The following is a 26,375-nucleotide window of genomic DNA, read 5'->3' on the forward strand; positions in this document are numbered from 1 at the left end:
AGTAGTTTTGATTTGCATTTCTCTGATGATTAAGGATGGTGAGCATTTTTTCATATATCTATAGGCTGTACGCCGTTCTTCTCCAACATGACTCTTATGTAGAGTCCTACCTAATCCTCATGTACTTAGATGCTGATTTCTGTCTGTTACTGTCCTTTGGGTATGACTCTCTTCACACTAAGTTCAATAGGTGACGGTAATTGGCATTTATTCTATTCATATTGCTTAGTTGTATTATCTGCTGAATGGTAAATAGATGGATAAATGATTGGATCAATGTACAGAAGAGGGCTGGCACAGTGGAAAGCAGCTGAGCTGCAGAATTTGTTTAGCTATGGGTTTCACAAAGCAACTGGCTAGTGGTGGGATTTCAGAATGATAGGGTTGGGGAGAGTAAGCAGCACACAAACCATAAAGAATAAGTTTGCAAGTTCATTATCACTGTGTGCTAAGCACTGAGCAAACTGTATATGGACCATATATGAATTTATTCTTCATGGGGAACATTTACAGGATACTAATTTTAAAACTCATGGAATTGGTTAGCAGTCAGGAAGTCTAGTTGCAGCTAATAACCCTGTCACTTATTCCCTGGGTACATGCCATCTATACCTCACTTTTCATTTGTGAAATAGAGATGTATGTATTTGATTTCTTCTTACTTATGACAGAGATTAAGAAGAATCATAGTAAGAGCTTTTGGGAGACTCAAGTAAGAGAATTTATCAGAAATAACATATAATAAAATTATAAAATATGAAAATAACTTTAGACCATTATCATTTTAATAGACAGCCTTAACTATTCTGGTCCTCTTATTAGCAACCTGTTATTAGTGATGCCTTGAAAGGTTGCACACTTGCAATAAGTGGAGGCCAACTAATAATCTATTCACATATATAAAGTTCTCCAAGAGTTACCTCATTTGTTTCCAGAAGATTTTGAAGTTATAAGACAATGTAACCAAGTAATAAAATAAAATGGCCTTGTAATAAAAAAAAGAATTATCGAGCTGGAATAATGTGGCTGTTAAAGTGCACTCCCAGAGATAGCTGCCAGGTTTATATTGTGTGTTCATATTGTAGTCTGCTGTGTTGATTGTTCCTTTGAGTTTTATTCTGATGCTGGTTTATAAACAAAATTTAAAGGACCAAATACTTTCTCACTTAATTCAACACTAGTTTTAGAGGAATCTCCATACTGCCTTCCATAAAGGCTGTACCAGTCGGAAGTCTTACGAATTGTCTATAAGTGTTTCTTTCTCTCCTCCACCCCCACATCTATTGCTTGGGACTTTATGATTTGAGCCATTCTCTCTGTATTACCTTGGTGTCATTTTGATTTGCATTTCTCTGATGATTAGAGATGATAAATGAGAATTTTTTAAGGAGCTTGTTGCCATTAGTCTATCTTCATGAGAAAAGTTCCTGTTCATGTGCCTTGCCTACTTTTTAATGGGGTTATTTGAGTTTTTCTTATTGATTTGTTTGAGTTCTTAGTAGGTTCTGGTTATCAACCCTGTCAGCTGGGTAACACGTAAATATATTTTCCTTCTCCTATTCTGTACATTGCCCTTTTGCTTTGTTGATTGATGTCCTTTTACTGTGCAAAATCTTGAATTTGACCAGGTCCCATGTATGTATTTTTGCTGTTGCTGTGACTGAGTGGGGTCTTCTTCATGAATTCTTTCCCTAGGTCAATAAGTTTAAAAGATATTCTAGCATAAAGACATTTGTACTTGAATGTTTATAGCAGCACACTTCACTATTGGAAACGTATGGAAACAACCCAAGTGCCCTTCAACACAGGAATAGATTAATACATTGTGGTATATGTATGTTATGGAATATTATTCAACCACAAAAAGATGGAAATTATGTAACTTTTGCAATAACCTGGATGGAGACCATTCTCTTAACTAAAGTATCACAAGAATGGAAAAACAAATATCCCATGTATTCACTACTAAACTGAAACACCTACATGCTTGCATGAAAGAAAAACTCAGTGAAATCAAAGAAGTTGTGGGGGTAAACTCCACCCAACCGCTATGTTATATGCACACTAGCTGGGTGTGAGACACACACCTACATGTCAGGCTTTAACTTTACAAATGCAAACCATGGAACCTAACTCTTTGTACCCCTATATTAATCTGAAATATAAGTAAGTAAATAAATAGAAAAAAGTTTTCATCATAAATCAATATAGTTGATGTTTAGAATAAGGATTTGTAGATTAAATTTTAAATTTTTCATTCATGTATGCAAGATAATTACGTTCTTTCCTACCTACTTAGTCTTTAAAATGGAGCAAAGGGCTTTTTTGATGGCTACAAGTTGCATATTTTTTGTAGATTTCCAAAGATTAAAATTGAAAGCAGACCAAAAGAAGGAAACATATACTTATTCAGTACTTTGTGTGTTTAAGTTATTTTGCATAGATTATGCCACTTAATCCTTGGAACTACTCTGTGAGATTTCATTATCCAAAATTGAGTGCAGTAGCTCATTCCTATAATCTGAGTACTTTGGGAGGCTGAAGTTGGAGAATCTCTTAAGGCCAGAAGTTCCCATAGATCTGGGTAACAATAGTGAGATGACCTGCCTCTACAAACAATAATAAATAAATAAATTAGCTGGAAGTAGTCTTGTGCACCTGTAGTCACAGATACTCAGGATGCTGAGGCAGGGAAATCACTTGAGTTTAAGCATCCAAGGCTGCATTGAGCTATGATCATGCCACTATACTCTAGCCTGCGTGGCTGAGTGAGACCTTGTTTCTAAAAAACAAAGAAAAGAAAAAGAAACAATTATATTTGACACTCTTCCATCAGTTCCTACATGACAAAATGACAAAACCAGGGTTTTAACTTGTATTGTTGAATCCAGTATTGGTTCTCTTTCATCTGCATCAGCCTTCCTGCTTCAAAATGTGAAATGATTTTCTGAAGCTTCGAGAATTCCAGTTTTATCTGTCTTTCTATCATTATTCTATTGGAGAAAAGCAACAGTTCTTTCTGTGATAATCAAAATTACACCATTTTTCTTTCTGTTATTGTCTATTCCCCAAAGCTGTTTTTTTTGTGGTTTTGAAAGTCTGTTTTTCCTAATCTTTCACCTCCCTAGATTTGAATACATATCTATCATAAGAAGCATCATCAAATTAATACAAACTTTTAGGGAATATAGCTGTTACCATCTTATAAGAGTTAAATACATGGACCGTTTACCTCATCTCAAATTCTGAAATGCTAAAATGTGGAAGGAAAGGCATCTTAAAGAGGAAATATGATACATATTTGGTATATGATTTAGTGTTATTACTTAAACAATTCTTTTTATTTAAAATTTAATTGATGCCCTGGGCATATGTGAATTGTCTCCGGACCAGAAGGGGTGGATTTCAGACAAATAAGGATCTTTTTCCTCACTCAGAACCCAAACAGATTGGTAGGTTTCATTTGTATTTTAAAAGATCCTGCCAATCTAAGAATAATTAGCTTTGTTAATCAAAATGCAACATGAGCTCTGTTCTTGGCTCTCAGATGTTGATTGGCACTAATACCAACTCTGAATAGTTTTAAAAATTCTACCATTTATGATACTAACAACCTTCTGGCAAAACAAACAAACAAAAAAAAAAAAACAAGGAAAGATTGTGGTTTGGTGGACTATTGCTCCACAGAGTAAATAAAATATTTTACGTTTTTTTATGTTGTCATTTTTTTACTCTTTGTCCTTACATTTACATAGTTTTATAAAATTGCATTTAGAGGCAGAAGTATATTTAAAAGATAATATGTGAAAATTACATACAAATATTTTACTTAACATTATAATTTAAGAATTTCTACACATTGCCAGTCTGCAAAATGAGCAATTTAATGAATGCAAGTTATTCCGGCATCTAAGCATAACATTATTCACGAATTTATTCAACAATTATAAAAAGCTTCCAGCGTACTAAACAATTAAATATTGGAATGCAGCGATGAACAGAACAGTCACTACACTGATAGCACTTATAATAGGAGCAGATAGATAGGAGCATCTGTCGTCTTCTTTCTCTTTCTGTATCATAATAAACATAAGCATAGATTTATCTGTATGAAACCATATATATGGTTAGTTACTTGTTTGTATATATACATCTAAACATGTATATATGCATGTACTTATATATCTATGTATATAGAGCATTTATGTCTTATATATCTATGCTGTGATACGATTCTCTGATGAGGTGACAAAGGAGCAGGGATTGAGTGTTCTTGGTGGAGGGAGGAGCGGTGCAAAAGTCCTGCAGTGAAGGGGTAAGAAGCCAGTGGCAGCTGGATTAGAGGATGTGAAAGGAGGGTTGTAGTAGGATGGAAGGTGTTAGTAAGCCAGAAGAGGCACGCCCAGTGGGCCATGGTATAGACCAGGAGTCTTCAAACTTTTTAAAGTGGGGGCCAGTTCACTGTCCCTCAGACCGTTGGAGGGCCAGACTGTGGACCCCGGGATGAGTCAGCTGCTAAGCAGGACAGGCAGCAGTGGCAAAAACACCCAGAGGGCTAAAAAATGCCCTAGATGGACTGCATGTGGCCCGTGGCCCCTAGTTTGAGGATGTCTGGTATGGACTATGGCTTTATCTGGAGCTGGTGTTAGGTCCATTTGGTCGACAGTGCAGATTCTGTCTAATCTGTCCAGAGCTGACAGGGGGCTGTTACTGTCCTCAGCTAGTATTACATTGGGCCTCACTCTCTCTTTAGCTCTAATAATGTTTGCTTATGTATTTGGGCACTCTAGTTTTAGAGGCCTTTATATTTATCATATATCTTTTTGTTAACTTGACCCCTTTATCTTTATATATGACCTTCTATCTTTTATTATAGTTTTTCTAAATCTAATTGTCTGAAATAAGGATAGCTATTCCTGCTCTCTTTTGGTTTCCTTTTGCACTGAATATTCTTTTCCATACCTTTGTGTGTTTTTATAGATACTGTGAGTTTCTTGTAGATAGCATGTCCATTTAGCCACTCTCTGTTTTGATCAGAGACTTTAGTTTATTTACATTCAAAATTATTAATAGGTAAAGACTTACTACTGCTATGTTATTTCATTTCTTCTGAGTTTGTGGTACTCTCTTTCTTCCTTTCTTTTTTTCTGCCTGTCTATGTGTAAAAGTGATTTTCTCTGTAATGTATTTTCATTTTTTGCTCTTCATTTTTTTGTGTTATCTGTTAAATGTTTTTATTTGAGAGTACCATGGGGCTTGTGAAAAATCTTTCATAGTATCACCAGTTATTTTAATAAACTGATGAAAAATTAAGTTTATTTACAAAAATCAAACAAAGGGAAAGTTAAGTAAAACTCTATACATTAATTTCATCCCTCTACTTTTTGACATTTTGTTGTTTCCTTTTGTATCATTTTAGACATTCTGTCTCTTAAAAAGTTGTTGTAATTATTATTTTTATATGTTTGTCTGTAAGCCTAATTACTCAAGATATGAATGGTTTACACACTGCAATTACAATGATGGAACAACCTGTATTTGTGTGTGTGCTTACAGTTACCAATGAGTTTTATACTTTCAATACTTTCTTATTGTTCATTAACACGTTTTTCCTTGACATTGAAGAACTCCTATTAGCATTTCTTGTAGGATAGATCTGATGTTGATGAATATCCTCTGGTTTTGTCTGTCGGCTAAAGTCTTATTTCTCCTTGTGTTTAAAGGATATTATTTTGCAGGACATTAATGCAGTTTTCCTTAAGCACTTTGAACATGTCATACCACTGTCTCCGGCTGGTAAGGTTTTCACTGAGAAGTCTGCTGCCAGACATATGAGAGCTCCTTTATATATTATTTATTTCTTTTCTTTTGCTGCTCTTAGGAGCCTTTCTTCATCTGTGACCTTTGGGGCTTTGATTATTAAATACCTTAAGGTAGACTTATTTGGGTTAAATCTGCTTGGCATTCTAGGACCTCTTATTCCTGAATGTTGATATCTTTCTCCAGGTTTGGAACATTCTCTATTACTCTTTCTTTGAGTAAATTTTCTACCCTAACATCTCTCTCTCTCTAACTCCTCTTAAAGGCCAATAACTCTTAGATTTGTCCTTGTTGCAACTATTTTTTATATTTAATTCTTTTTACTATTATTTTTCTCTTTTGGCTATGTATTTTCATATAGCCTGTCTTGAAGTTCATTGATTTTTTTTTTCTTCTACTTGATCATGACTGCCTTTGAGCAACTCTAATGCATTTTACAGTTTGTTAATTTAATTTTTCAGCTCCAGTATTTCTACTTGATATTTTTTATTTTTTTGAATTCTTTGTTAAAGAATTTGTTAAATTTCTCTGCTGAGATTCTGAATTATTTTCTCTGTTTTGCCTTGAAGTTCATTGAGCTTCCTCAAAACAGATACTTTGAATTCTCTGTCTAACAGGTTGCATATCTTTATCACTCTGGGACTTGTCACTGGTACTTTAGTTTGGTGAAGTCATTTTTTCATTGATGTTTTTTATGCTTGTGGATGTTTATAGATGTCTGAGTATTGAAAAGTTAGGTATTTATTATAATTTTTACAGTCTGGGCTTGTTTATACCCATCCTTTTAAAATTTAACTTTTTATTAAATGATAATTGTATAAATTTATGGGGTACAATGTGACGATTTGATATACAATGTGGAATGCTTAAATCAAACTGATTAACATTAACCATCACCTCACTTACAGACATTTGAACCAGAATGTTTATTGCAGCCCAATTCATAATTTCCAAGTTGTGAAAGCAACCCAAATGCCCATCAGCCCATGAATGGATTAACAAATGGTGGTATATGTATACCATAAAATATTATTCAGCCATACAAGAGATGGAGACTTTATATTTTTTGTTTACCTGTATGGAGTTGGAACATATTCTTCTTAGGAAAGTATCTCAAGAATGGAAAAAAAGTCTCCAGTGTACTCAATACTATTATGAAACTAAAATATAATCACTTATACCCATCCTTTATGAGAAGACTTTCCAGGTATTCAAAGGGAATGAAATGGTGTGATCTAAGTCTTTGGTTACTGCAACCTTATGAGCCCTAGGGGGTGCTCCAAGCACAGTAATTATAAAATTCTTGCTTGTGTAAGATAAAGTATAATTCGCCGGATTACCAGGCAAAGTCTCTTACTCTTCCCTCACTTTCTCCCAGATTGCCTAGGGTTGGGTGATGTGTATACTACTTTGGCCCCCATGGTGGAGCTGTCCTAGGTTACACCTAAGGCCAGCACAGTATTGGATATTACCCAAGGCCCATGCTGATTACTGCCTGGCGACTACTAATATTTATATAAAGCCCCAGCTCTCTTCGGTCAACAGGTGGTGATTCTTCTAGGACCAGGTTCTTCCCTTTGATGCAGCAGGTTACCTTCTGGCCCAGGAAGAATCTAGAATTACTGTTCAGGAGCTAAGTCCTGAAACTGAGAGCTTCAGGACTCTGCCTGGTGCTTTATCTTTCTTTGGCTGAGCTGGTACCAAAGTTATTTGGATTCCTTATTTTCCTTTCCCTGGAAAGTGGAAGGAGTCTCTCTCTAAGCTGCCTGGAGTTGGGGCTGGGGTGATGCAGGCACTCCCTTGGCTGCCTCAGCTGATGTCTCGTTGAGTCATATGCACCACAGGTCACTGGCTGCAAGCCCAGCTCAGCACTAGAACTTGAACAAGGACTGCAGTCATTGAGGCCTAATTGCCTTTCAGAGTTTTCTGGATTTCAGGCACTTTCATCATCTAGTGGAGGAACTAGTTTGAAATCAGATTCCTCCTGCTGGGGTGGAGGATTCCCTCTCTGGCATGGGCTGGTCTAGATGCTCCCTTCTTGGGTGCTGGTGGAATTTTGCTCATGGTTGTGTTCTGCAATGTCAGGGCAGCACTGAGCTCCAATGCGAAGTCCCACTATCACTTTGCTCTCTCACCCCTAATCTCAGAATGTCTCTCAGTGTAGCCCTGCTGAGCAATGAGGAAGGGAGGGATGGTACAGACTACTCTCCCTCCTCTGTCCCTCCTCTCCAGCCACACTCATCCCCTTAACAGTGAACAGATGAGGGAAGCACGTCCTCATCTCAGGGCTTTTGCACTTTCTGCACTCTTTGCCTGCAATACTCTTCACAGGGGTTCACTTACTTCCTTTGTTCTTATGTGGGGATGTTTCTCTTCCATGACTATATGCATTATAGCAATTAAGGAGAAAGAAAAGGAAAACCCATAAGCCAATGTAAACAGAACAATTAAAATACTCTGCTTAAAAAGTAAATTGTCAAGGAACTAAGAGGTTTCAGTGAGTGAAAACCTTACCAATTTAATTTATTGTGTTCCATGGGAAATGAAATACATTAGTTAATGGAAATTGTCATTTCGTCTTTTATAAACACTAAATTAGTAATTAAATAACTTTTAGGGTTTAGAGAGACTCTGGGCAAAGAAATTACCTGGATTTAAAATGAAAAATGACATCTTGTGACCTATAGACCAATGTATGCTCCCCAATGGTATATGTCAATTTCCTGTTTAAACAAACAAGAATTTCTTGCTTGCTCTCTAATAAATAAAGAAAAAAGATGGAAAGAGAGAGAGAAAGAAAAATAGATTGGGGGAAAGGAGAGAGATGAGGGAAAGAGGGAAGGGGACAAATGGAAACAGTAATCTCATTGTGCCTTATAAACTGGTAATTTCAAAATGGTGGAGTTTGGTAGCTGCTCCAACAAATTGACACCCAAAACTGTAGCTTCTTTCTCATTTACATAACAGTTCAAGGCAAGTCCAGATTTTGAACTTTTTATTTTCTTTGTGTTGACCATTCTTCCACCAGCTACCTGTGCAACTAATTGTCTCATCTTTTCAGATTTTTGCTCAAATGCTGCTCATATTCTCTTTACTACATTAGACCCTCCTCCCTACATTTCACAGATGTGCCCTTCCTTGCTGCTGTATTTTTTTTTTTTACAAGACACACTTCATATTTTATTTATCATTTTTTAAAACTGCTTTTCTTCTCTTACTTGAATGTTATATGAAGAAGGCAGGGTTGTCTTTGCTACTGTACCTTCAACTCTTGAAAGAACGTCTTGCATATTATGAATATTTTATAAGTAATTGTCGAATGAATTAAATGGAGTGTTATCTGAATCTAGAGGGAACATTATACTAAGTTTGCCATCAGCTTTGAGTCTGATCAGAGTGTGTTTCAGGTTCAGATGTCTCCCTTACCAGTGTGGTGACTTTGGCATGTTTCTTAATTTCCATGCCTAGGTGAAAATGATACCCACTTTGCTCAGTTATTATCACGAGGAAAGGAAATAATACATGTACGGATTCTGGCTTGTGGTATTTACTCAGAATGTATTAACCATCAGTCTGTGGTAACTACAATAATACGTGTAGATGTAATTACTAATAAGTTAGAACATTTTAACATGCGAGTCCATTAATTGCATCCTAAGACATAATACGACGTCTGCAATGTTAGTTCATACCACTGCTGAGAACCTGCTGCTATTAACTGCAAAGACATAATATACCATGTCATAGAAGATTTTAAGCAATACCAATAAAATAGGTTAATGTACATATTATAGAAAATTATCTTTTTTTATATATAGCAAATCAATTCACTGAACTCTTAAAAACACTATATAAAGTTGTATGTCAAAATTCACGTTTGATAGGTATCAGCCAATTCAGTAAAATAACTTTCTTCAAAGCATTTTGATTATTTTGAAAGACTAAATATATAGGACTCTGTTTTGAATTTGGAGAGATATTTGTATAACATATAATATTAACTTTGTGAAGTATGTAAACAGTTCTTATTGTACTTACAGGCATCATAAAGATTTCCTATTTTGTCTTATTTTACATTGATTATATCTTACCTATTATTCATATAAATCTTTATATAATTGCCACATCTCATTTTTGTTATTCCAATAGCAACCACCTTTTTTAAAAATGTTCTTCTTTTTTGTTAGTTGTTTCAATTCTCTATTTTTTTATTTTTCTTGTAATATTTATTGTGACATTTTCTATAATTTCTCAGACTTCAGCCAAATTCACATTTTTTAAAACTTTCCATATTTTAAGAAAACAAAATCAACGCAGTTTTTAATTACACAAATCATTGCTTAGGAATCTATTCAATCCCTACAAGTATCTTTAATTTCAAACTAAGTGACCTGTCTGATATAGTTTATATAGTTGTAATTTTATTTTCAAAAAAACTGAAATACGTGAAGGAGCACAGATACCTCTAATTCCAATGAACGTCACTGTTAGTGTCGACATTAATACAGTAACAGGCAAGCTTTCATGTAATTACTTTTATATGCTTACCTATGAAGTAGATGGATCATGAAAATTATCTCAGATAATTAGTTATATTTTCCAATATCGTCTAAACCTTGAGAAAATGTGAAAAAAAAGAGATTAGTATGTTGGATGAAAAAAGGCAGAAGGATAAAAATTGATGCCACTTTCTCTTTCTGTTCTCTAGCCCTAGGAAAGGATAAAAATTACAAGGATGAATCAGAACACACTACTTATGACCGATCTCGTCTCATTAATGACTTTGTTATCAAAGACAAATCTGAATTCAAGACAAAATTTTCTAAGGTAATGCTAATTAACCTGTTAACGAGTCTTTTTTGGAACCATAACTTTTAAAGCCTTTCAGGATTAGTCTACATGATTGGTTTTATGCTGGAGAATGTAAGAGATGTACACAGGTGACTACCTGTCTTTAAGGACTCAAAAGTGAAATAGTATATGTTGACATCATATTTATTCCTAGTCATCATATTTATTAATCACACTCATCAAACAGAATTTTAAAATCATTTAATCCAAAGTATGAAATTATTCAATGAAAGCCTCTTTAGGGAGTTACGCCTTCATTTTTCATGTGTTTTGAAAGTCAGCATGATTTCAAGAAAATACGAATTTTAATATCAAATGGACAAATACTTGAATTTCAGTTCCACTGCTTACTAGTTGTAATAATTTGAAATGATTGTTATCTTCATCTGTAAAATCTGAATCATGTTGACTGCTTGACAAAATTCTTCAAAGACAAAATGAAATAACTATGTTGACTGTGTCTGATGCATAATAAGAGCAGAGTACATGAATATGGCAGGTTTTTATAATAACTTAGAAACTGATAATACCTCATTGGAACTACAGTTCACTGACAAACAAAAATAGATCTAGAGCTCAGTTTAAAAAACTCTTAGCTCTACCAGTCTGACCGCACCTCAAGTAAAATGCTTTGTGAACTATTGAAAATATTTGAATGTGGTCCTGCAGCACCATATATTGATATTAAATTGATCTTTATCTTTTTTTTATCATTATACGTACAACTGATCCATATTTATATTTTGATGCTTTCTAAAGACAAATTCTTGCTTGGGCTAAACTAGCTTCTCATCTTCTTATTCCCATTTTTCCTGTTGATTAAAGTAGAAATGCCTTGATAAAAAGAAATGTGGTTATTACGTGGAATTTAGCGCAAAGAATGAAGTGGGTTTCACTTTTTACTGCTGCACAGCTACATGGGTCACTGTGAGAATTTTGGGATAGACTGTGCTGTGGTCCATTATTTCATTTCCAAGAAAAACAGGTGCCAATGTCCTTCTGATTCACCTGCATGAGACTCACCTTGCTTGGCTCATCGGTGTTGCTGGGGAGGCTTCATTTGTTTCCATCTGCATGGGTTTTACATTCTTGATTTTTGTGTGTCTGAGAAACTTTCATAATGACCCAAACTCACATCTTTGAGTGACATGCATGTTTTGTTTGATTTGTTTGCCTTGGATTAATTTTGCAAGTCTCTATCAGTCGACCACCAATGTGTTCGTGAAGAAAGGTGGCAGAGGTTAAATATGATTATCATAATTGAGACCAAACATCTAAAGAGGTACAAGAATAATTTATTCTGCCTAATTTCCTTGTTTCAGTTTATTTTGATTTGAGGTCACTATTCTGTCCAATGGTTCTTCGGTTATCTTTGCAAATCAGGATTTTATCTTGCTGCGTTTACGTCATCTGCTTCCCCGTGTCTGAGTGACACCATGGGTATTTAGAGTCTCTACTGTCTGCAAAGCATTATGCCAGGTAAACTGAGAGAAGGAGAAACAATGAGAGAAGTTAAGGAACTTTTGCACTAATTACAAGACAAATACAATATATGCAAATAATTAGTAAATAAACCAAGATTAAATGAAATGTGCATTCGCTTCTCTAAAATACGCTATATTATACCAATGATATTTATCATTTTATTTCTGTCCAACAGTAGCTATTTCCCAAGGCTCTGGTTGACTATATTTGAATTTTAGAACGTTGAAGTAAAAAAACAAAAATAGTTTAGGGCTCTAAATATATTTTGATGTTGACATTAACATAAAAGAATGGTGTGTTGTGGTATTAAGGGATACCAATAGTTCAATCCAAGAAATCATACTCTAATGTCCTATAGAATCTGCCTGATTGTATTCCCTTCTGCTGTTATACTTGTACTCAAATTGTAGAAGAATATCACGAAGTCCTCTGGGTTACTTGCTTTCCCAGCTTCTCCTAAAATATGTCCACTTTTATACATTTCGTAGGTTAGAGGTTCAGCACAAACTCAGTTTGAACAAGGGATCCCCTTGCAAAATCAAAGTATTTATAAGTTATTCACTTAAGGTCTTGTCTCCAAATGAAGAGCAAAATAATCTGCTGAGAAAATATTCATTGTGTTCATTTGCCACAGGGAACGTCAGAGAAACAGTGACCTATATTTCTATTGTTTGCACAAGTATCTAGACACACTGTACCTTATAAATTTTTTGGACTTCCTCTTTTATTATACCGCACCATTGAATTTCATGCACATGTATGTGTATGTTTGTACTATATGGTAGGATGGATACATTTTAAGTCAGAGTTTATAGAATTGAAATTCGTCATTCATTTTTAACCTATCAAATATCAACTTTCATGTGGTTCATAGAAGCACGTTTAGACAGGTCACTAGGCAGATAACTAGACAGAAGATCTGTGCCTGAGAGCATCATTCACTTGTGTTCATTGTACAGTTGCAGTCTATACTATGCATACTATGCAATACAACTACCATTTTATTTCTTAACCATAGTTTTGCTGCTGCAAAGGGACTATTTTAGAGATGACTAAGCATAAAGAGTCATCAGGAAGACAGCTTAAATTTGAAGGGAGAAAAGAACTCCAAATGAAAACTATATAGTGATTAATGACAACTATCAGATTATGGAAAATTAAATAGAACTTTCTAACAAATATTGCCATTAGATAGTATCTAGGAAACTATCAAATAATCCTAAATCACGCCTTCACGATGAAATTTATGAGACAGCTCTGTGGAGCTTGTCAAATATAAAAGCCAAAAACTCCAGGAAAGCATCTGATTAGTTTACTGGTTTATTGTGTAGATAGACTGTAAATTTGCTTGAAAATTTGATTTGTAAACCATCATGTAAATATTTTCTAAGTGATATTGACTCAGGGTGGTTAATCTTTGTTCTGTATTCACTGCTTATAATAACTTTGTAAGCTGAATATATTTGTGAGTAACTATACTTTATTTTAGAATTAGTATTCAGAACAACATTGTATCTTTTAAATATTTTACTTCAGTTCTCACTGAATGTGCATAATGTAAGGGCATTCAGCACACCTCTTGGGTGAAGGGCTCAACTACAACTTGATTTTACCTTAGAAATGGAAACACTGTAACCTAAAATTTTAACCCTCATATTACACTGAAATTATAAAAGATATATTTTGCTTCAGATAATGTACTTCAGCATGTTATTTACCCTATGTTTTCAGTAATTTATGGATCGAGAATATCTACAATATTGATATCTGGTATTGTTATCTGCCCATCCAGATTCATTGCCCACTGCTGGAGAGGAAGCCAACTCACTTTCTCTCTCACTTCCTGAGAGAGCAGGGGTTGTAATGGAGAAAGAATGTAATATCTCAAGGCACCAAGCGAGTGGATAGGAGAAGTTTCTCAAATTCATCTCCCTGGAAATTTTTAGATCAGGGTTTTTAAAGACAGTTTCACCGGCAACAGACTTGAGCATTGGGTCTGCTAATAGCTGGGGATGGACTTGTAGAGTTGAGAAACAGAAATTGTCTTCTTCTGCTGAATCAGTTCCCAAGTAGTGAGTTTCAAGAGGTTTGAGCAGTGTGGGCCATTGGTCTGGTGGGGTCAGTTGAAATGCATGGTTTGGAAGATATCTCAAAGGCTTGCATTGATTTTACAAGAGTGATGCTATTTATGGCAGCAATGAAGACAATCACTCAACTACTTCCTGAGTAGCAAGCAATTATGGGAAACAAGCAAAGGAACAACAGCTACATATATATATATATGGTACATTGGTACCTTTGCAGAGTTCAATCCCCTATTGCAGCAGTTCCCCCTCTTATGGCCTTTTATTCATTTTATAAAGGGCAGTGTTAATGGGATGAAGTGACATTGGTAAAGTAATAAGATGTATTTCTGATTTATTGCAAAGCTACTGTATATAAACCTTTGCCCTCTGGGACAGAGAGAGATGGTGAACACTGGACAGCTTCTGCTGTCTGTGTACTGATTATGATATAGGTCAAGAGTTCAGGCACACATAGCAATGGGTCAAGTCAAGAAGCTCAAAAACTGAGAGACCGCACTAACTATGGTCTAAGACTGTAATTGGCTTCCCGCAAGCTTTAAAATAAAAGCCATATTCACCTGTGGCAAAGGCATCGTGAGAGGTAGAAAATTGGCCACATCCTTTTCTTTCCTATATTCACTCTATTTTCATGACACTTTGCAGCTCATCCCTTCAAGAGATAGAGTCTGTTGAACTAGCCTTGGGCCTTCCTTTGGCCGGTAAGCTGCTGCACAGTGACTCTGTGTCAGTGCTGGCCTTGGACTTGAAAGATTTGCTTTCCCAATTTTCTCTTGAAACTCTGTCTCTACCATGCCACTGAGTCAGAGCTAGCCTTGTGGAGAATAAGAAAATACATGAACCAGAGCCTAAGAATGGCACTTTCCCCAACCGAGTCAGAGATATAAGAGAACCCAACAGCAAAGGGCAAGAAAACAGAACCATAAAAATTCTGAACTGAGACCAGAAGAACAACCTAGCTGAGCCTAAACTGTGCACAGAATCATGAGCTAAAAAGTTATTTACGATGGGGCAGCGCTAGTGACTTGAAGGAGTAGGGTACCGGCCCCATATACTGGAGGCGGTGGGTTCAAACCCGGCCCCAGCCAAAAACTGCAAAAAAAAAAAAAAAAAAAAAAATTTGTTTGTGATAATTTGTTTCTCAGAAAGAGATAATGGAGATAGACATATATGCTAAAGGCCAGCAGGTGGGTTGATGCCAGTGATTGTTAACATAAGTTATTTCTTCTTTAGTTTCTGAAAAGATTTGAAAAATTGTCCCTGAATTTATCAAAACATACATTAACTCCAAGTATATTTTAAATGATGTAAATCATATCATATCTAGGCAATGTATCCAAAACTTTCTACACTTTTTATTGATTGGAGGAACGTGCATACAAATTCGTTTTAATGTGTGTACACACTGGAGCTTCCAGAATGAAGACAGGACTCCCCAATGAAGTATAGAAGTTTTTAGAGAATAGAGGCTTGGATTGTGGCAAAGTAGGTTTCTGGTGGCCAAGTAGACTATGGGAGGGAGAAAAGACACTTGGTCAACAGAGGTGGTCTAAGCCTCTCTGGTAGCATCCCTCAGAGAGACTCGATGATGAATGTTTCTTGTCAGACCTTCACAGGTGTCAGCCACTCAGTTAGTCTTTCTTAGATTGGTAAGAAAAGATCTGGCTGTGTTAATTTGTTAGATTTTCTACAAATGCCAAATTCCCCCCCCCCCTCCTACAAAAGAACAGCTTTCCAGCATGACTTCTGTCTGCTGCACCCATGGCAGGCATCTCAAAATATTTCAAGTAAATATATTTTGGAATAAAATATTTCTAATGTCCTAAAGTCCCCACTTTGAAACTAAAACGTTTCACATGTGAAAAGTCATGCTGATGGCTTGGGAGAAACTTTCATTAGAGGTTGTTTGATAGAGATAGACGAAGGAGTGAAAAAGTAAACCAGTGGATAAACCAAGAAGAGCAAGTTTAAATATCGTGTTCCCCATCTTCTCCAGCCTGTCTCTTAGTCCTGTGGCTGGATCAGCTTAGCAGCTCTCTCCCATTCCAAGAGGTAGCATTGCAGACAAGCCCTCAAATAGAAAACCAACAAAACTTAAGATATGAAACATTAATAAGCCAATTTCCTTAGAGTCAAATGGCATCCAGCCCAGGTGTTAAGATTGAAGCGTCTTCAGCTGAATGGAAGTAGGCAGTGACAGTCTGACAGATTTTTCTCCCCTGATGCTTATGTGTTATAAGGTATGCTTTCAGTAGCAAGTACGTGGAGTTCACGTCAAAAACACGGAAGAGAACTTGGAAATGTTAGAGACTTGTAGCTAGGAAAGAATCCAGGATTCAGTCCATACGGTAAGAAATCAACAAAACCTCAAAAATGATGTACAAGGCTAGAATCTAATAAAGAGTTTAATTTTTTGGAACCATTTTTTCCTCTCCAGTTTCCCATAAAATTATTTCTTTTTAAAAAAAGAAAATTTAAAAATTATTTCTTTTCAAAAATATATTTCTTGATGAAACCATAAATCAAGGCAGACATCTAAGATTATTTGAAATTAAAATATATATTTTGGCCCACACCTATAATCCTAGCACTCTGGGAAGCCAAGGTGGGAGGATCTCCCAAGATCAGGAGTTCAAGAGGAGCCTGAACAAGAGTGAGACTCTGTCTCTACTAAAAATGGAAAGAAATTAGCCGGGGATTGTGGTGGATGTTCGTAGTCTCAGCTACTTGGGAGGCTGAGGTGGGAGGATTGCTTGAACCTAGGAGTTTGAGGTTCCAGTGTGGTAGGCTATTATCATGGCACTGTAGCCTGGGCAACAGAGCAAGATTCTGTATCAAAAATAAATAGAATAGAATAGAATAGGAAATATCTTTATAGTTAGCCACATTCACAAACATCTGCTAAAGTTGGTGAAGATCAGTTTGTTTTGTTTTTCTTAATTTAGTTTATTTTCTTTCTTACTTTTTGACTAAAAAGCTCTGTCATACCTAGGTGGCCAACAACTTCTAGGAGGCAATTTTGTAACATAAAATATAGGAACATCCCACAAATTCATAGACTGGAACACCTGGCATGACTGCAAGCAAAGTTCTAGAGCAAACAAAAGGAATTATTTTTAAGATATTTGGATAAATTTTGCCTTTTTCTGTCTTATTAACGTAAAGAGCACTATGAATAACATTTGAAAATAGGATCTCATGTCCAACTGTATGATCGTTAGGATTAAAATCCCTCTCTCCACCAAGAAGTCCTGCCCTACACACCAGCTGAGGCTTCTGGACGTGGACAGTCTACCAGGAGTATCTGTTCAGTGTAGGTTAGAAGACGTCAACCTGTGATGCGCAATCCGTGGCTTCTGTAATAGACATTAGTGAAGCATTTACTTCGGCCACCATCACTTGGGATGTCAAAATTAATTACTTACATTGCCAATGAACCTGGGAATATGAATATATTTTCCAAATTACAGTGGCATCTCCTTTGAAAGAAAAAATGTCTGGTATCAAGTCTAACAGGAAACAGGTTATGGGCCAGGAAAATCTTGGCATGAATATTTTAGCAGTTCATTAAAATTAGATCACAAGGCCATTCGATTTGATTGTGTCAACTGGCATTGGCAGATGTTGTTCATCTTTATCTCAATAGGTAGTAGGAATAATTTTCTGTCGTACTGGAGACACCAGTTTGGGGATTGCAGTCTTTCTTCTGCAATATACTGTTGATGTGGACATTGGTTGCCATCTCATTTGCCTGAATGGCTCTTTGACTCCAGATCATGTACAGGGCTTCATACTCTGAACTTGCTACTGTATTTTTTCCCCTATAAATTGTGAGATAGAGATGATTTAAACTACAAGATAACTGACTAGGCCCTATGTGACTATTCTGAAAGGATTATTCATGAGATGAAAGGCTAAGAGGACAAATTTTATTTGCATTTATTGCCATAGATTCTAAAGAACATATTAACTTTTCTCTAACTTTAGGACACAAAGTAACTCTAGTTAGATTAAATAATAGTGTTATGAAATGATATTCTAAATATTAATTTTCACATAAAGCAAGAGACAGGGAAAATCACCTTGATCATTTTGGCCAGTGGTTTAGATTTATCTTCTTACCTAATGTTGATTCTTTTTTCAGCTGCCCAAAGGATGCCTTGTCCTGTTTTCAGAGTACTGTATCTTGCCATGTGTTTTGCACTCTTTTTTGTCTACATTTTTGAGTGAAAAATAAGGATGTGCATTATACATGGGTAGTACTAATTCCTTATGTATATAAACATTTTTAATTCTTTTGTTTATGCTTATGTGTTAACAGTGTAACTGTAAAAGCAGTAACGTTATCTATATGCAAAATAATACCCTGGAATATAATAACTGATTTTGTTGAACTTAAGTTCAAGTTTTAAAATGAACTTGAAACAAAAGCCCATATTACAAAAAGTGCAGAAGAGTCACAGGGGATTGAAAACCCAACTTGCTGTGATACCTGGTGGGCTAACCAGCCAACTACAACCTCTTAATGCATTGGTAAACAAGCCCTTTAAACTCCTAATAATAAAAGAGTGATGTCGTGGTCGTGGATACAGTCAGCCGGTCATGATTTAACACCTGCAAGAAGAATCACACCAGCAGGTTTGTGGTTAGATGCTAACATCGGGGAACAGTGGCAAGAAGGAAGTAGTTGTGACTTACTTTACAAGCAGTGGCATCAGCAGTGGTGTGGATGGAACAGAGGAGGATGAAATTTACCAGGATGAGGAGAGTGATTCTTCAGAAGACACCAGTAATGTAGGAAGTGAAGAAGATACTTCTGATATTGACAAGCGATGGAGAGCTCTTGGGCTTCCAAGATGCATAAATACCATCAGTTTGTTACCGTTACATAAAATTTCTTGTACCTTGTATCTGTTCTTGTGTTTGTAATTATTTCTTGACATAAATTTCCTTGTACATGTTAGAGAACAAATGCTCCAATTCCTTTATAACGTATAGAGAACAAATACCTAAATATAAATAAAAATTTGAATTTAAAAATTAAAATAAAAGATTTTTTTTTTCCTGAAGGTTTCAGCCCCAAACAGGAGTGCATGTTATGAACTGGAGCACATTGTACAGAGAAAAATATGATATTTGTCGAATACTGTGGGGGACATCATTCTCCCTGCAGCCATAGGAGGAGGCCTCCCAGTCCCTGGGCCAGTTTAGTACTTACTTTGTTTCCCAGAAACCTTTCCTAGTAAATGGTGAGGAATTTTCAGCTCATTGCTCGTGTAGATTTTCCAGAAGATTTAGCATAAGATTTTACATTCTCCCTCCACATTTTCTGCAGATTGTTTAAACCCAAATGTGTGTGCGCATGTGTGTGTGTGTGCACGTGTGTGTGTGTGTGTGCACGTGTGTGTGTGTGCATGCACGTGTGTGTGGGAAGGAGGAGTGGTTTAGGTATTAAGGTATAGTATCACTTCAAATCTGTAGACAAATACTGATCATTCAAAAACATGCGCAATTTGTTCCCAACATAACTGGCCAATAGTTGCAAAGGGTGAAATTATTTTTAGATGCTTACCTCACATCTTAATCAAATGAATTACTGGAGAGCTAAATAGTTAATAAACTCAACTGTGAATATAATGAAAACAAAACAAAACAAAAATATAAATATTTCGTCTAATCCCCAAATAGGAAAGTGGCATGTATAAATGGCCTTTCTAAACCAAGGAAAAAATCATGGAAAGCTTGATAGACTTGAATGTTAGAGTAGTAAATATAATCAGTGACAAAAAGATGATAACATGAAAAAGTAAGAGATAAACTTAAGATATGGTGATGAACTTACCTAATGGACTATATGTGTGAAAGTGATGGCTAATATTCTTTTTTTTTTTTTTGGAGACAAGAGTCTCACTTATTAACCCTTAGTAGAGTGCTGTGGCACCACAGCTCATAGCAACCTCCAACTCCTTTGGGCTTAGGCAATTCTCTTGCCTCACCCTCCCAAGTAGCTGGGACTACAGGCGCCCGCTACAATGACTGGCTATTTTTTTGTTGCAGTTTAGCTGGGGCTGGGTTTGAACCTGCCACCCTTGGTATATGGGGCCAGTGCCTTACCCACTGAGCCACAGGCATCACCCATGGCTAATATTCTTAATCTGAAAAATATAACAATATAACATGTACATGTAAAAATTAAAAAAAATGAAAAGCAGCTTAATTTTAACATAGGAGGTCTGACAATGAAGTTCGTGAACTCATCCTAGAAAAAGTGCTACCTATTTCCTTGCTGAGTATCATTATGGTCACCTTTGAAGTCCTCCCCTTGGGAAGCTATGCACTGAGTTCAGTGCCTAGTCTGCTCTTCAGAGCAATTTTAGAATTTTTTCCTGGAATGACTATCAGAGGTGTTACACAAGAACAAGTAACACGAAGAATGAACACCACTCAGCAAGATATTGGTGCCTTTGACACGAACACAGCTGTGAGACGTGGATAAACTAAAATTATGAAACCTTAGCAAGTTGTTGTACAGTGGGGCCAACATAAGCATACCGTGATCAGTTCACAAACTTAATCTTTATGCCTCCTACAATGACAGCTGGGATGGCCATTCTAGAAAAAAAGTTCCAAAATGGCTTTGAAGTGTGGACTAGATGCTGGTGTTGGTGTGTAGCTTCCCAAGGAGAGTACTTGGAAGGTGACAGTACCAGCAAGGAATACAAAGTGATAGCTTATATTGATAGTGACATTCAGCAGTCAGGTATGTATCACTTTTGCTAGGATGAATTTGTGAACTTACTTGCCAGACCTCACCTATAAAATGATTAGCAATACTCGTAATTACAGAAATACAAATATCAGCAATATTACTGGCACAGAACTAGAACTATAATATAAGCTATCACTTTTTATTCCTTGCTGGTAAATGTATGTATCGAGCCAAATATTCTGCAAAATTATTTCTTAATCAGGATTTGGCACCTTCATAGAAGCTTGTTCTTTGACCCACTTCTAGGAATTTATCCAGAGAATGTAACGAGACGTCAGCTCAAACAATTATGTTTGAGGATGTTTCTTACTTTGTAATTTGGGGTAGGTTGTGAGAAGCACTTAGATTATATTTTCAAGACTAAAAGATGACATTAAAAATAGCAATGCACTCAGCTAAGACAGTACTATGTTGAAAAATAGATCTCCAAAGTATTTAAGGATCATAGGAAATGAACACAGTATATGATTATATAATAAAGTGGTTATAAAAACGGTATGTGCAGCCTGATGCCAATTCTATAAAAATATCTAGAACTTTTTCATAGAGAAAATATTTAGAATTATATAAAAGATGTTTATCATGCTTACCACTGAATCATTCAAAATTCAAATGACATAAAACTTACTTCGTGTATTCTTAGATCCAAGTCATAAGTATTATCAAGTCTCATGTAGGTAATAAATAAATGAGCCAGGATGTGAAATAGGACGGTTCTGTTTCCCAAAACTGCTTTTCCACTTTGCTGTATTAACAAAACAAGCTCAGTTCAGAATTTTACCCTTTTTAGGCTTATAATCTTTGCAAGTACCATTTCAACATTTTTCTTTCATATGCATCAATTATTTATGCACCAGAAGCTGCTGTAAGGACTTTATGTGCATTACTTTATTTCATTTTCACAATAATTCAATGACCGTGAGTGGTAGCACTCTCATTTTGCCAATGAAGAAAATAGGGATTAGGAAGATGCATTTGTTGCCTACGTCTCTGAGCGAGGCAGGAACAGAGCTAGATAATAGCATAGATGGCTTTGCCTCCACACCCTGGCCTTTCTGTCTCCAGCTCAATAGTTAACTACAAAAAAAAAAAACACTCCCAGATATTACTCATCCCTTTCTAAAATCCTACAACATTGCTCTGAAATAGGCCAGGTCTACATTTTAATAATTATGTGAGTAACTCACAACAGCCCATGACTTCATGGGAAGTCCCCCTGTTGTTCAGAATACAAACCAAGAGAAAAAAGCCCCCAGTTCCACAAAAACTCCTACATCTGCCAAGAGCTGTGTGTACATCCAAAATATGTCTACAGCAGAGGGCTAGGAGACCATGACATGATACATCTTAATTATGATGGTAGAATTAGGTAAGTGTTGGATTAGTTGGGGTAGATATCTTTAGTTTCCTGAAAGACTAAATAGGAGAAAAATGTACCAATCTATGTAGGAAGTCTTATTTCATAAGCAATACAAGGAAACAAAACAAGATCCAAAGCTATTTTCTTTATCTGGACACTAAAATTTCAGTAATTAGACACACAGGAAGCTTTCCAAATCACCAATTTATTGGTTTTCCCCATGAATGCTTAAAAGTTCATCTTGGGTGGTATATCCCCTAAGCTTCCTTGGAAGATTTTTATCTCCAAATTGCGAGCTGCCATAATGTATCTGTGAAAATTTTACTTAGATATGTTTATGGAATAGGAAAGAAGATTCAACAAATTAACATCTAAGCTGAGCATAGCAGTTAAATGGTGCTGATAATTGCTTGATAGTTATACATTGGATCAATGATAGGTTCACATCAAACCAGTTATTTAATGGCTTAGATAGGAAGGCAACAAAGTAAATCAGATCAGAAACTAATCAAATTAGAAATTTGAATATATTAGAAGCCAAATCTACCTCACTGATCTCCCACCTTCAAGCCCTCCAGGTTGTGTATGTAGCAGAAGGAACACTGGGTTGGTATTAATTAATTTATCAAATTAATAATAATGATGATATTAAATGATTACAACAGCCAAAATGTATTCAGGACTTTTCAGGAATTTCGTTGATGACTTCTATTATTTTTATTCTCACAACAACTCTAAGTGCTGGAGTCACTTTTTGAACCTATTTCCTGGGTGAGGAAATGGAACCTCAGATGTGTAAGTGAATTTGCTGTTATCATCACACAGCTGGAACGTAGTAGTCAGGAATTATGTGCAGGGACCTCACCGTCACGCCCTGGGCCGCACTGAACATAATGGAGGCACACTGGGACTGGAGAGGCCACAGGCAGGTCACCAGGTAGTGAGAGACCATGGTCACATTATTTGGAAATGATCATGTTCATTAGGATCATGTTCATTGTCCTTTCCTCGGCATTTTATGCATAAGAAAAAGTATCAAAATAGAGGTTCCTGTGCTTAGACCCTGAAAAACTATAAACCATCCAAAACTTTCTTCCTGACTGTGACCATTCATCTCCCCAGATCCTCTTTCTAAACTCACTTTGGCAGGCACGCTTCTTCATCCCACTGAATGAATCAGTCAAAATGTGGATATTTTGAGCAGTTATCACTGTTCTTTTTTTTTTCTAAGGCAGAGTCTCACTCTGACACTCTGACTTAGAGTACCGTGGCTTTATAGCTCACAGTAACCTCAAGTTCTTGGGCTCAAGCAATCTTCTTGCCTCAGTTTCTCTATTTTTAGTAGAAATAGGGTCTCACTGTTGCTTAGGCTGGCCTCAAACTCCTGAGCTCAAGCCATCCACCCTCCTTGGCCTCCCAGAGTGTTGGGATTACAAGCATGAGCCACTGGGCCAGCCTAGTATTAATGTTGTTCATGGAGAAGAAAATGTCTGCATTGTCGTCTTTGTTCAATGATTTGTGATCATTGTGGGTTTTAAAAATTAATTATTATTAGTTGTTTTGTTTTGGTGGTTTACTTGTTCCATTATGCTGCCCAGGATTCCAGTTACGGATTTTTGTTTATAAAAATCTATATGCCAGGTCAATTTACAGTCACCAAAATATGGAAACAGCCTAAATGCCCACCCACCCAGGAGTGAATTAACAAGCTGTGGTATGTGTATACTGAAGGAATACTATTCAGCTATTAGAAGAGATGGAGACTTTACATCTTTTATACTAATCTGGATAGAGTTGGCACACATTCTTCTTAGTAAAGTTTCACAAGAATGGAGAAGAATCCATGTACTCAATTCTAATATGAAGGCAGTAGATGATCAAATACATAACGTTATAAGGGAAAAACTCAAATCAATTCAAGGTGGGGAACAGGGAGGAATGAAGGAGCAGGGAGCAGAGACAGGAGAAGAAGGATGATGGGGGATCACGGTGGTGTATGATGCATCTCTTGGGGGTGGGACACAATTATAAGAGGGACTTTACCAAACACATATAATCACAGTATCCTGATTCTTGTACCCTCAATGAACCCCACACAATAATAAAGAAAATCTATATGCTTTTTTTAACCTCTTCATGTTACAGGAAATTTAAACATAATCTACCATTTGTTATTTAGAGGTTTAAAACTATTGTATGAAATTTATTTGTCCATTTTATGGGACTGCTGGAAAATACATTTTTTAGCCTGCTGATACATTTCAAGGCCATATCCATTGAGAGGCAGCTTTGTAGGGTCAGTGTCGTGTCAGTCCCAATTACAAGCTGCCCTGCGGAGGCTTCCTTGACACAGTAAATGTAATCCTCTGTTGAGTCTCATTATGTGAATGTTAACCACAGGGGGGCAAAGTTGTTCAATTTTATTTGTTTATTTATTTTTAGCTAACAGTTCATTCTGTTGCTTTTAGATTATAAACAGTCATGTCATGGGGTTCGCCCAGAGCCAATATAATGCAATGGCGATTTTAACACATTCAGTATTTTTTGGAAACTAAAAAGGTTTCCATTGTACCTTTCTCTAGTGAGCAAGGAAATGAAGCAATTTTCTTCAAAAGCTGGGAAACACAGGGGAAATTCTGGCGAACTCCATTCAGCCAGCAAAGAAATATTGCCTGGTTCACCTGTAATTTTAATTACAATTAAAAATGTTAATTGTGTTCCAGACCTCTATTAATTCAAACTGAGACATATTTTCCACCTTTTGTGTTAATCTGTCCAGCTCATTCAAATGACACAGGCAATAAATTATTAATCATTCACAGTAAAATCGTCAAAATGTCACTGACATTTTATGATTAAATGTCACCTAGGTGAATCCCACGTAGACGATTTTAACCAATGACACATGAAGGCAGCCCCCTACTTCACTCTAAAACTAACCCCTTAAACTACATTAATAAAAAAAAAAAAAAAGCAGTACAGAACTTCTTATAAAGAGATGAGTTGTCTTTTTTTAAAAATCATTATTCAGACTCAGTCATTTAAAGAGTTGTCTAAAAACCCTGCAGTCAAATGCTTTGTGTGGCATTCACTATGTAACACTCTAGCTAATGGAAAAAGCAGGCGGTGGAGGGGAGAACTTTCCCTGTCACACTGAAGAGTGCTTTGAAGAAGATTGTCATTTGAGACTCTGTTGTCAGCAATGAAGGATTCCTAATGCGGCTGAACCCAGAATTCTGACTGTGGTATGTTTGAAAGTGCATGAATCTAGGAATTCTGTAGTACTTTTCTGTTTTCTTAAACATATGTAGAGAAGCTAATTAATACCAAATAATACTGATTTCAAAATTGGGAATAATGGTTATGTGTTATTTCAAAATAGTAGACCTTTTTTTAAAATAAGAAAGAGTGTGGTCTGTGTTATGTGTTCAGCATCCGTGTGTATCTTGCATGCAAAACAAATGCCACCTCTCTGAACTTTTAACTGTTTTGAAAGGTATTTCGGGATTAGTTTCATGAAAATAGTTACTAGTTATACTCTAAAATAGTTTTGGATTCCAATTTAAAAATACTTGTTTTAATTTGTAAAAATGGCTATTTTTAAATATTCTCTAGGACCTTCCAAGATTTTTTATTAAGTCATGTCCGTCGAGGTAGAAAGTCTGAGAAAAAAAATTTGAATTTGAAGAAGCGTATTTCATAGCATTAAATGTTAAACGGTTGACACAGTTGACGTGAAAGTCACTGGGATGTAAGCGAGGGAACAAAATGTTTTCAACCTGCTGTCTTTTTTTTTATTGTGCTTTTCAAGGTGATAAAAAAAATTAATTTTGTCTCAGTCTTTGTTTTTATTTCTTTGTTTAAAAATGTCAAATCCTTTTATTTGAAGCAGAGTGCCAATTTCCATATCTACGTTCAAGATTAGATCACTAAAAATGGGTGCTATTTTGTATGGAAATAAATGTTCTTTTCTTTAAGAAGAATACTTACAGTATTCTCTATATAC

The 26,375-nt window shown here is 36.0% G+C and overlaps 1 protein-coding gene across 1 annotated transcript in view; it reads left to right on the forward strand.

Annotated features, from left to right (window-relative positions):
• The window catches only part of ANO3 (anoctamin 3), a 413,466-nt gene that overhangs the window by 232,688 nt on the left and 154,403 nt on the right, over positions 1-26,375 (forward strand). Inside the window, 1 exon segment of the mRNA XM_003781189.2 lies at positions 10,529-10,647. Within this exon segment, the coding sequence (XP_003781237.2) occupies positions 10,529-10,647 (119 nt within the window).

Source organism: Otolemur garnettii, unplaced genomic scaffold (genome assembly GCF_000181295.1).
Source record: "Otolemur garnettii isolate 467f Iridium unplaced genomic scaffold, OtoGar3 scaffold00001, whole genome shotgun sequence".
In the NCBI taxonomy this organism is placed as follows: domain Eukaryota; kingdom Metazoa; phylum Chordata; class Mammalia; order Primates; family Galagidae; genus Otolemur; species Otolemur garnettii.